General features: G+C 36.2%; 1 protein-coding gene across 28 annotated transcripts in view; it reads left to right on the forward strand.

The window, feature by feature from the left end:
- UNC79 (unc-79 homolog, NALCN channel complex subunit) overlaps positions 1–12,895 on the forward strand; it is a 338,162-nt gene that overhangs the window by 255,518 nt on the left and 69,749 nt on the right. For 27 of the 28 annotated variants that reach the window (XM_056810495.1, XM_056810498.1, XM_056810497.1 and 24 more), the window contains 5 exons: positions 272–384; positions 459–544; positions 2,908–3,081; positions 7,249–7,317; positions 12,206–12,316. In XM_056810495.1, the coding sequence (XP_056666473.1) occupies positions 272–384; positions 459–544; positions 2,908–3,081; positions 7,249–7,317; positions 12,206–12,316 (553 nt within the window). Of the gene's footprint in view, positions 1–271; positions 386–458; positions 545–2,907; positions 3,082–7,248; positions 7,318–12,205; positions 12,317–12,895 lie in introns of those variants that run through there. The other variant, XM_056810500.1, reaches the window with a different exon arrangement.

Here is a 12,895-nt window from a genome sequence, read left to right on the forward strand (position 1 = left end):
CTGTAATATTTTGTCATCTAATGTACCTTGTAGAACTCACATTTTGTGTTCTTTGTCCTCAAAAATCCAAGTTTAAAATTTCTTCTATCTCAAACATACCGATTCTAAACATTCACTATTACTGGGATTAGGTACGGCAATATCCACTTTCTCTGGCAATAATAGCAATAAGAGAATGAATGTGAATCCTAATTCACCTATTTCTTGGAATTTGGAGGAATAAGAAAAGGTTTTTTGACATCTTGTGCTTTTTCTCTTTGTTTCATCCCAGTATGATGATCCCTGGTAATGCCGCAGGGGTGGCAAAGCAATTTCTCCGCTGTATCTTCCATCAGCTAGCCCCCAATGGGATATTCCCACAGCTGTTCCAGAGCAGTATAAAAGGTAATTTTTGAGACACAATATGTGCCAGTCATTCAGATCTGAAACCCTGCTAACATGGATTGTTGTCTTTCCAGATGGGAGTTTTTTACGAACCTTGGCTACATCTCTCATGGACTTCAATGAGCTTAGTTCCATTGCTGCACTCAGTCAGCTGTTGGAGGTAGGCTTTTCAGAAGACTATTTCAAATCTTGGCTGGATTTGTAGACCATATTTTCTTTATCACACAATCAAGTACTTTTGAAGAGTGTTTTTAAATTGTTTAACACTTCAAAAGAGGAAATTTGAAAATGCTGGCATATGAAAAGCCTAAATTTCCTTTTCCTTGAGATAACTGGAGATCTCCTAACTTCCTTACTTAGTAACTAAGTTATTCCTAACCTCCTAACTTAGCAGATAACAGGCAGTGTTTTCTTTATCACAGTGGGGCTTCTGGGAGCCTCTAACTTGTATTTGGTAATTGAGGATGTGTTTAGCTGTAAAGATTTTAGTCCACTTTCAGAATCTCTTGGAATCTGTCAAATACTTACTGTATTCAAGGCCCCATTCTGGATAGTGTAAATAAAAACAAACAAATCAGTTTTTTAACTGCCCTCAAGTAGTTTATAATCTTCTAGCCATGTTAATTATACCAACTAATGTGATTCAAATTTATATAGTAGTGTACCAACTAATGTAATACATATTAGAATTAAACAATAGATAGAGAAATCAGAGAGGTACAGGCATTTGAAGAAAGGAAGAGTGTCCTGTAGCTATAGGGATCAGAAAAGGTTTAGTTTCGCATTGCAGCTATCCAAGGTACCAGTAGGCTGAGGCCAAGGGGTGAGCAGCCTTTACTCATGCCTGTCCTTTATCTTCACTTGTAATTTGTCTTGAGTTCTTTGCTCTGGGATTGACTGACTCCCAGAGGGTAATGACTATCCAGACTACCCGGATTGACTGACTACCCAGAGGGTAATGTGGATGGCTCACAGGTGGTAGAGCTGGAGGGAGCAAAATACTCAGGCCACTCCCCTTCCCCTGTTCACCTGTGCTGAGGACACTTTTTTACTTCACCCACCACTCTGCCCAGCAGCCCAATGGGAGTTTTTCCCCTCCCCCCTTCCTGATCTGAGGTAAGGGAGGTGGCTCCCAGGGGGCAGAGCTAGAAGGGAACAGAGTGCTCTGACCACTCCCCTCCCTTTCTCTACTCTCTCTGAGAACATTCATCACTTCACCTGCCTCACCTGACCAGTAGTCCAGGGGGAGTGCTTCTTCCCTCCTCTGTGTGTGGTAAGGAATGGCAGGGCATGCCTGGAACTAGGAGGTGTGGGGCATGGCACACAGTCTCTAAAAGGTTCGCCATCACTGACCTAGACCATGGAAAGCACAGAAGTTGCTTTATCTTTGGGACACAATTTTTGTTTTGGAGAAGTATGAATGGTCATAGGGATCAGAAAATGTTTTGTCCTACATTTTGTTGCTCGTGTGATCTGAAAGTCCCTGTATTTTTTCCAAAATGGTGTCTATAGATGTATAAAATTTATGTTAATCCCTGAAAGTTACACAAGATCATTAAATGGTTTTCAGAGCACTTGAACATAGAAATGAGAAACTGGAATTAGTATATACATGTTCAAGATCTTGCTGGATTTCTAAAATTTAGCACCAGCTGTTCTGATACTGGGCACCTTTAAAAATTCTGTTTAGAGGCAATGCCAGACAGATGATTACAATCTAATGTAGAAGTAGGGGGCAAAGATTTAGGGGGTAAACAAAGAGAAACATCCCAATTTTGTGGCTGATCTATATCCCAGAGAACTTAGACTTGAATAATCAAGTCTTCGAAGTAGGTTTATTTTCTACTTTATACTTGTCTTCAAAGTAGGCTTATTTTCCTCTTGCCTTTGAATTCTCCTATCATTCTTTGGAGGACAAGGGCTATGTTTTATTAATTTTGGTGTTTTCTCAAATATGCTTGGCACAGGGCCTTGCACAGAGTCAGTGTTCAATAATGTCTGCTGGAATGAATGGATGTACCTTGAATTGTTTCTTTCTTGTTTCTGTTTATTCTTCTCTCATTTTCTTTCCTGTGTTTGAGTGAATTTGTATTTGACTAAAGTTGACCAATATACCAAGATAGGGCAGTGACCCTAGGTTCTCAAAGGCTGTGCCAGAAAAGCACAAGTTCTGATCCTACCTAGCTGGAAGCCTTTGGCCATAGGCCTAAGTGATACATATCATGTGTCAGTTATTCTCACAGAGGAGCTAGCCTCACTGAGAGCAATGAGACTTTGTCACCAGAAGATTGGCCACCAAGTGATAATTTTTTTTCTGTCATAACTCATGAAAATAGTCAATTATAGTTCAAAGGGATTATAATTTTTGTTGGTGGTAGAACTCATACTGATAAAATTACAGATTCTTGAAATATTAAAGTAAGTAACTGTTGGTGGTTTTACAAAATACTTTCAAAGCTTATGATGCAGTATGTGCTTTTCTGATTTTTCAGAGCTCAGAGCCTATACTTTTGTATTTTCTAGGGTTTGAATAACAAAAAGAATTTGCCAGCAGGGGGTGCCATGTTACGCTGCTTAGAAAACATTGCCACCTTTATGGAAGCTTTGCCAATGGATTCTCCAAGCAACCTCTGGACCACCATCAGTAACCAATTTCAAACTTTCTTTACCAAACTGCCTTGTGTTTTACCTCTGAAGGTAGGAAGCAATCAGGTTTCTTTTTAGTAGTTTGCTACCAGTTGTAACTTCCTTAAGATTCTCTAAGGCATTCATTCTACTTGAGTAAATTGGCCAAATCTTGTAAGACCCAAAACTCAAAACCAAGACCTCAGAAATATATTATTGTTGTCATGGAAGTCTCCAAATAGGAATTCCTCCTCGGCATAGAACAGAGAAAAAGATCTTCTTATTTTCCCAAAACTTATGAAGTGAAAATGATGTACTTAAGTTTGCCTTAAACTTGATAAACAAGAAAAAAATGCCTATAGGCTACACTTGTTAAAAGATTTACTGAAATTGCCATCGTTGGGAATAATAATAATTGTTCCCTGATGAAGCTGTATGTTGCATTTGATTGTATGTTGTATTTTGAGACAGAGAACCTGAGTTTAAATTCCACCTAGCATGACCATGAACATGTCACTTAACCACTCTAGGCCTCAGTTTCTTCATCCAAAAAGAAGGAAGTTGTAAGTAGACTGGTTTCTTTCAAGCTCCAAATTGTGGCCTTGTAAGAATGGGGGAACCAGAATAGACCATTTATGAAGGTATTTAATCATTGTTCACTATATCAGAACAGATGATATTCTTTATTGACCATCCTCTCTGCTTTCCTTCTCTCGTAGTTGCAGTGGTAAAAAGGAGAGGCAACATAGTATAGTAGATAGCATGCTAAACTTGAAGTCAGGAAACCTAGGTTCATATACTGCTTCTCACAGTACTAGTTGTATGATTTAATCTCTCAAAGCTTATTTTCCTCATTCATAAAATGAGGGGTTTGGATTAAATTACCCCTTACCAAATCTATGATATTATGGTTTGAATAGAAGTTTGGTACTCTAAAGGTAGAGTACTACTCTATAGGTAGAGAAAGGGAGGGAGGGAGAGAGAGGTAATGACAACAGATTGTAATAAGATTAAGAAATTTTAGATTTCATGAACATGGACGTGGATTGCTTGTGTGGTGATGCCAAGGTCAAGAATATGGATGCCCCTGTGTATTGCTGTAGTTGGGCAGAGGAGCATGTCAAAAGAAATAAGTTATTTTAGAAACTTGGATGTTAGGGTGATTGAGGAAGAATCAATATGTATGTTGAAGCCCTTTCTACAAGAGCAGGTTGAGTAGAAAAGACTCTAAAGTCTGGCATTAAACTTGTTGAAAAAGGAAGGAGAGTGTTCTAGAGATAAGTAGACAATAGCCACCAGGATCTTGATTGGATGAAAAATATAGATTAAATGACATCAAAGGAAGAGAGGTTACTGAAAGATGATGGTAGAAGGAGAATTTGGAAATGCCACTGGAGAAAAGGAATATAATAAGGAATACTTTCCAATCATGACCTGTAAGACATAGGGTATGAGTAAATGTGCAACTAGTGATGGAAAAAGTAGGCATGGAAAATGTGTCAGGAGGAAGCCAGGTCTCAGTGAGTGTAAGAGGAAAGGAGGAGTGCCATAGGAAAAGGTTTTAAGGAAAGCTGTTACCTATGGAGTAGTCATTCCAGAGAGCACTGTGGAAGGTCTGGATAGTATTACAGTGGGGCATTGGGGGAGGGGAGGTCTAGTTGAGGGGGATAGGAAAAAGGAGCAGGCAGTGGAGAATAGAGAATGAGGTTTGAACAATGATAGCTAGGGTTCAGAATAATTGAGATGGGGAAGGTGTGATGGCATGGAAATGTGTTAAGCAATGAGGGATGAGTTCAGTTATGTTACCATCACACCTAGAGATCGAGCTTTGAGTGGAATCATCAGAGGGAATGATTTAGCCATGTAGCTAGAAAATGAAGGGAGGGGGAGGAGGGATGAGTGAGGAAGGTACACAAGCAGAGGCAAGATAACCCCTATGGAGGTGAAGGTGGTCAGAGAGGATGCCTGGAGCACTGAGGGAGCGCAGGGAGGCAGGTTTAAGCAAAGTCACCCTTGTGGAGATGATGTAGGTATCCAAAGAATGTGCCTAGAATTTGGTAGCTTCAATTTTGAAAACAAGTGCAAGTTAATGACTGGGTTGAATTTTCCTTTTTCATTCAAATTATTTGTCTGTACTACACTGATTATTTGCCAATCATACTATAATAATAATTCACATTAAGTAAAACATTTTAGGGTTTGCAAAGAGTTTTTCATATATTATCTAATTTGATCCTCACAATAACCCTTTAAGATAGGTACTATTTGTATCCTGTCTTTACAGATGAGAAAATCCTCATCATCTGTATAGAATTAACTTTAGGCTCCCCAGAGCTATGTCATTAAAGTACAAGCTCTAATAAGCTGAAAAGGTTTGGAATACATATCTGGTGATAGATGACACATGTTGTCCATGGGTTAATCTGATTTAGTCTGGAGAAGTTCAGAGCTAGGTTAGCCAAGGTAAATCTCAAAAGACTAAGTTAGAGAAGTGTTTCAGTATTCCTTGGTGAAAGTCATAATAAAATAATTATGTCTAATTGTATCTTCTCATTTATTCCTCTGAATATGAAGTCCTTTTAGTTTCTGTCTTGTAAAGCTAGCAATGTTTTTATTTGTTTCTGAAACAAAATATTTTAAATGTCTATGTAAATTCATTTCAGTTATTGACTCCCCTTTGTGTGCAACAGAAATATTTATTTTCAGTTCATAGGGCCATAGGACTTAGAACCAGAAGAGACCTTCAAAACCATCTAGGGTTTTTTTTTTAACATGAGGACATTGAGGACTTTATAGGGGAAGTGATTTGTTCAACATCATATTGGATATAAAGAACCAAATCTAGCTTAATGATTTCCCTTCTCTGACTGGATATGTGTTACTTTTTCAATTGTGCCACACAATACCCATGGATATAATCCTACCAGTGCTCCCAATCCATCTACTAGTTAGGTAAATGAATGGAAAATTGTTCCAGAGCACCATTTAACGGCATTTAAAACAATGAAAGATTGTGATAGAACTAAATAGCATATATAATGCCAATTAACTCTGAATTGAAAGAGAATAAATAACCCAGTTAAGCCAAACAGAGAGTAATTGTGACCTATGTCAGTTTTCAGAACTTAGTGGAAACAGAACAAGGTAAGAACCATTGTACTTGGCCAAAGCAGAGACCTTCCAGCTCACTGTTGTTGCTGACAATATATTATCCTCTGGTTTACACAGAAAGGAATGTTTCATAAAAATCTTCTTATGCTTTTCTATAGCAACTTAGCATTTGTAGCTAGAAAATATACAGTACTGTTTACAGGTAGAGGTAAAAAACTCTTTTTACAAATGCCAAATGCCCTGTCTTTGACAAAATCTCTCTTCCATTGTTAACACTATTTAAAAAAAATATTTCAAACCTTTTGGAATGTGCTAGCGCATGTCCATATATTTGTTTGTCTCCTCATAGACTCTAGTAGATTAATTTGTGAGGCATGATTTCTCCTTATAGAAATCATTCTGTCTTCCATTCAGTTTAGCTTTGATGACTATGAAAAGGAGCAAAAAGCAGCTGAACTATTCTTTGGAAGTAAGGGTTATTTATTATATTTAAATAAGCATAAGTTTTCTGATCAGATTAGCATTTTTCTTAAATATGGCACATTTATACCTATAAGACTATAATATATATATGTATATATATATATACATATATATATAACATGTACATTTACTTATGGTTTTGAACTGCATCAAACTTTGAACTATATCAGTTCATTGTAAGAATTATTTCTTAAAAATCACAATTGGTCAGGAGCTCATATTGTATGAGAATTTTTTTAAATCAGTGAATTATTTTTTAAATGAACTTGTCAGTAGGCAATAATGGAGGTAGCTCATATTCTCTTAAACTAAAATTAATACTTGAAAAGATCAGTTTTTAGTCCTGGAGAATAAATGATGAAACATGTTTCCCTTTGCTTGCAAAAGAGATCTTGAGAATGTGGGTATGGGATGTGGTATAGATGATTATTATTATTAGTTCCTTTAGTTTAATTTTTTTATTATTTCAAAGGAGAATTTTATGGAGGAAGTAATGCATATATTTGGTGTTGGTGTAAAAAGCAAAAGACCTCAACAAAACTTTAAATAAAAAATATTAAAAAATGAATGCTCATTGGAAGTACTAAAAACAAAATATAGACCCAAAAAGGTATTGATTTTGCCCTTCTTTCATTTTTTGATCAGTGTTCTTTAGATTCCAGTTTGAGAATAATGATCTGCCTCCTGAAGATACCAACCACCAGTGCTACAAGGGTATGTTCTTTTTAATTAATAGCAATAATAGTCATAAAAATAATGATGGTTCACTTTTATATCATCAGTTTACAAAACACATTTGCTTCCATTATCTCATTTGGTCGTCAGAACAGCCCTCTGAGAGTAGACAGAGTTAGCATTATTATCCCAGATTCACAGATAAAGAGACCAGCTTGAAGTAGTTAAGTCAAGGTCACATGTATGAACCTCAATTCTCAAAGTAACTTCTTTTGACAGAAAGTCCAGTGTACCTTCTTCTTAGAATTTGATATAACTTTACCTAAAAATTATTTTATATTAAAATAAAAACAGATACAGGATCATTGTAGATCAGTAGTATTGGTTATTAAATGATTCTTTTATACCCTCTTTTTCCTTCTCAGCCTAGAGTATAGTGCCATGATTATAGGCATATGAAATAGTTTGTTGTGTTCCAGGTACTACTTCTCTCTATGGTATTATTTCAGAGCATGTTCCTTATTTCAAAAGTTTGATATGTTCTAAGGCTGTTCTTAGAGTCCACCCAGTCCAGCCTCCTCATTTTGCAAATGAGGAAGCAGAGTGAGGTGACTTAACCAAGGTCATGCAAGAGGTAGAATCCAGACTTGAACCCAGGTCCTTTGGTTTTTAAAATCATCACTCTTTCCAATACACCTATGATGTCAAAGTCAAACAGAGGTGGATTCCTGGTGACAGCATATCAACTTATAAAACCACAAATCAACATTATCTATATTATATTTTAATTTATTTTGTTAAACATTTCCCATTTACATTTTAATTTGATTACTGTGCAAGGCAGTATATAGAACCTTGAGTGTGATACCTTTGTACTCCATCATACTACTTTGCTTATAGGAACAGAGGAACAATCTGTATGTATTTGAAGAGCTCTCACATGGAAGAGGGAACCATTTCTCCCAAGGTGGCAGAACAATTGATGGAAGTTGAAGAGAGCCTATCTCTAGTTTAATAAAAGAAAAAAACTTTCATAATAATTAGAGTTATCCATGAGTGGAACAGATTGCCTTGGGAGGGGTGGGTTTCTCATTAGTAGAGGTTTCATTTGAAGGCTGAATATTTTAGAGGTGATCCTTTGTTAAGCCCACTTAGACCCTATGATCTCTTGGGTTCCATATTCTATAAAGTTCATTGATTCTGTAGGTTTTGTGTGATTGCTATAAGTATGGGTTTATAAGCTGGGCCACATTCAGATACACTTTAAGATGAATACAAATGTAGCCTAAGGAGCTCTGGAACCTCAAGTTTTTTAAAAACAGTTTTATAAAGAAACTTTGGCTCAGGGCAAATGACAATACTGAATGGATATCTTTTGTTCCAATAAATATTTATTTAGTATTTCTTCCCATGCCCACACTACTGTGTTATACAGTATGGGGATATAAGGAAGTATTTATTTACTTTCCACAAGAAGTTTACCATCTATTTGTGGGAGATGACACTTAGACTCCAGACATTAAAAGACAAGTAAGAGCTGATATTTATGTATACTACAGTAAAGTACAATTTTTAAAGCTCCTTTACATAATTAATGTATTTGACTATTACAACAAACTTTTGAGATAGATAATATAATATTATCCTCATTTTACAGAAGGAAAAACTGAGACTCAGAGAGGTTGTGTGATTTCTCCAAGGTAACCTAGCTAGTAAGTGGAAGAACCAGGACTAGAACTTAAGTTTTCTGACTCCAGGTCTCATATTATTTTCTTTATATCACATAGCCTTGATAAGAACATGTTAAGTGCCAAATGAATCCAGTAGATGCATAGAGAGCTAGAATAGTCAAAGAAGAACTCATGGAGGAAATTTAGTTTGAACTCAACCTTAATGAATGAATAGGATTTAGATGAATCAGGGATGAGAAGGGCTCTTTGTCAACCAATCTGTCTCCTAACTTGTACATTTTTACTGATAGTATCAATACCTCCCCAGTCACCTGGGGTCAAAACTTCAGAGTCATTTTTGATTCTTTTCTCTTCCTCATCTCTCATATCCAGTTAATTGTCAAGTCTTTTGGTCTATCATGGCAGTTTCTTCCACCTTTAACTCATGCTGTCGTTACCTAGTTCAGGACTTTATCCCCTCTGGCCTAAACCTTACAAGAGCCTTCTAAATAAGGTCTTCCTACCTTCAATATCTCCTTTCTCTAATTCTTCCTTCACAGTCTATCAAAACAATCTTCCTACTATGAAGGTCTGACCTTGTTCAAAGACCTTCAATGATTCCACATTGCTAAACAGCATAAAATCCAAACTTTTGTGTCTATCATTTAGGGTTAGGAATGGGGGCTGGAATTGTGATTTCCTTGGTAAAGGGAACTCTGGATGATAAAACTTTCACTGCTAATGCAGTGAAATTACTAAAAAACTAATGCTAATGTTAATCTCTCGTACATATCATCTTAGAAAGTTGCCTAGAGCATTAAGATATTAAGATTGCTTGGGGTCAGATATCCAGTCTCTGTACTAGACAGTATATTATATAGTATATTAGATAACTGGATGATGTAGTGGATAGAGTGCTAGGTCTGGAGTTAGGAAGACCTGAGTTCCAGTCTGGTTTCAGACACTTACTAGTTGTGTGATCCTGGGTAAGTCACTGAACCTCTACTTGCCTCAGTTTCCTCATCTGTAAAGTAAGCTGGAGAAGGAAATGGCAGACCACTCCAATTTTGCGAAGAAAACCTCAAATTGGGTGACAGAGTATTGGAGCTGACTAAAACAACTCAACAATAATAACCCAGGATGGCTGTGAGAATCAAATGAGATAATATTTGTAAAGTACTTAGCACAGTGTCTAACACATAGTAGGCACTCTATAAAACACTAATATTCTTGTGTGTCAGATCTACCTGTTCAAGACAGCTCTCTACTATGCCACATTTTCCTGGCTTCAATTTACTATTCCAGTCTTATTTCACTCTTCTCTTCCATGTACTCTGCTCCATCCACAGTATACCACTTAACTCTTCTTGGATATTTTTATTTTTATTTTATTTTTCCTAGCAGTTAGATGTTAGTTAGATGACTACAGTCAGATCTAGTTCCCAAGCCAAAGCTTCTGCTTCCACAAAACAAGTGCAACAATTCTTAAAGGTTACCAATGATTTATCACTATCTCCAGTAACTCTTAGTCCTTATACTTACCCACAATTCAGCCCCTTTCCAACATTTGAAATTGCTCACCTGACTAACCAACGACTGTGTCCCAACCCTAGTACTCATCCTAACCAATTCTGCTCCCCTCTTTCTTTGACCTCTTTGGTCACCTGATAGGGGTATCACTGAGTCAAAAATGTATGTACAGTTTAATAACTTTTTGGGTATAGTTCTGTGTTGCATTCCAGAGTAAACTTAAACTTCTTTAAATTCCTCCTTATTTGTCTATACTATGTTAATTCTTCTTTTACAACTCTCTATCCAATCTTCTTTCTCTTTCATTAAACAGATGTGTACTCTAAATGTAGGTATTCTCCAAGGTTTTGTTCTTTCCATTTCTTTGTTCTTTTCTATAATTTTTTTCTCTCTGTTTTTCCAGATGTTCACAGTTTGTTACTTTATTTTTGCCACTCCACATATTACTTCTTATTTTCTAATCTGTTGCCTACCTAGCAGAATATAAACTCCTTGAAGGCAGGGGCTTTCATTTTTATCTTTATGTCTTTAGGGCCTGGTACAGTGTCTTGCACACAATAAACAATAAATAAATGTTCGCCATATTGAATTACTGCTGTCCTCTGCCTTCATGAATTCTGAAAAGGTTACCCTCCACCCCATATTAATTCTTTATAAATCCTTGTCTCCCTTCATGATGTAATTAGGCATGAAATTTTCCCTAAGCCCCTTAGCTGAAAATGTCTCTTCTTCCTCACTTTTCTTTCTTATTGGACTTTGTCTAGATCCTACTTTTGCATTTGTCACATTCTGCCCTATATCATCCTTATGTATGTATATATCTTATGCATCCAGATTTAGCATAAGAACAAGAACAGAGTTGTCATTTTTCATCCTCATTCCTTTTCACCAACCACAGTATGTGGTAACAAGTAGGTATTTAATAAATGTTAATACTCTCCTTCTTGAAATTGACTTTATATTTTTTTTGTATATGCTTTGTGGTAACTTGTCTGGTTACATCTTGTATGTTGTACTTCCATGCTTTCCCAAGAGTATAAGCTCTATGAGGACAAGAACTGTTTTGTTTTTGGTATTCTGTCCTCAGACCTTGCACATAATAGACTCTTAATAAATGTGTATTGAATTATTGAGTTAAAAATCAATTTTATATGCATGTATTGGATATACATACATACATATATATGTGTGTGCATGAATATTTGTATACAGGCACATTTTTTATGTCTGTGTCTTATACATATTTACAACAAGATGCTAATCTTTAGTACTTATGCCCATCACTGTTTTAGAAGAAACACAACTCAACACAAGATGGCAGACATTCCCTTTCATTCCCTCATTCTAGTCAATTCACTTCTCGGATTCATTGCTTTTCCTACTGAGCTGTGCTGCCTCTCACTACTGGGGAATGGGGGGGCCATGATGTGTTTAGAAATGATGTCATAGGAAATAATTGGATTTCTTCCAAGCAATAACAATGATAGATTGTTGTACTTTGAGCCACTGGGTGAAATTGCATTTTGGATTTCTGATACTTTGTTTCCAGGATGCCTTATAAACATGGAGGTTTTGCTTGAACAACTTTTTGGCTACAAAGGTAGCCTCTCTAGCTACCTATCAAGCAAAAAATAATGATCTCATTACAGTTTAGCATTGTGAGTTTTAATTCTATTTATGCTGAAGGAATCAGCAATTGATTTTCTTCAACCCATATCCCATTGCAGAGTCTGCTGGAACCATTTTCAAAACTGCTCAGCTTTGTCATTCAAAATGCTGTCTTCACATTGGCCTACCTGGTGGAATTGTGTGGCTTATGTTACAGAGCTTTTACTAAGGTAAGGAAGAATACAGTGGGTATGCCAGCTTGTGGTGAGAAGCTTTTTTCAAATCAGTGTCAAATCCTAGTTATTTTTTTCTCTTAAATTTAAAGAAATTATTAAGTCTTTTGGCCCTTGACCCAATAAATGCCATTTTTACACACATTATATTCAGTTTATATTTTGAATACATTCAAACCAGTTTGAAAAATTACTAAAGATTTACTGTGTGCTAGGAACTGGTAATTTAAAAAAGAAAGAAACATACCTGACTTCAAGAACCTTAAGAAAATAACTTGTTTAAAGATAAGTAAGCATAATATATATTAAAAACCAAAGTTTCTAGTGGATAGGGAAAGCACTAATGACAAGAAGATCAGGAAAGGCCTTATACAAAACAAACACAAACCTAAAGAAAAAGGTTGTATTAATCAACTAATAAGAATTTATTAAACTCCTACTATATGTTAAGCACCATGCTGATTGCTAATGATAAAAAGACCAAAAAAATTACACAATATACATTTTATCAGTAGAGGAAGGACTAGGAAAGGAGAAGGTATTCTGAGCAGCCTAGGGGGAAAAAAGGCAAAATGG

The sequence above is a fragment of the Monodelphis domestica genome, chromosome 1 (assembly GCF_027887165.1).
Source record: "Monodelphis domestica isolate mMonDom1 chromosome 1, mMonDom1.pri, whole genome shotgun sequence".
NCBI lineage: Eukaryota > Metazoa > Chordata > Mammalia > Didelphimorphia > Didelphidae > Monodelphis > Monodelphis domestica.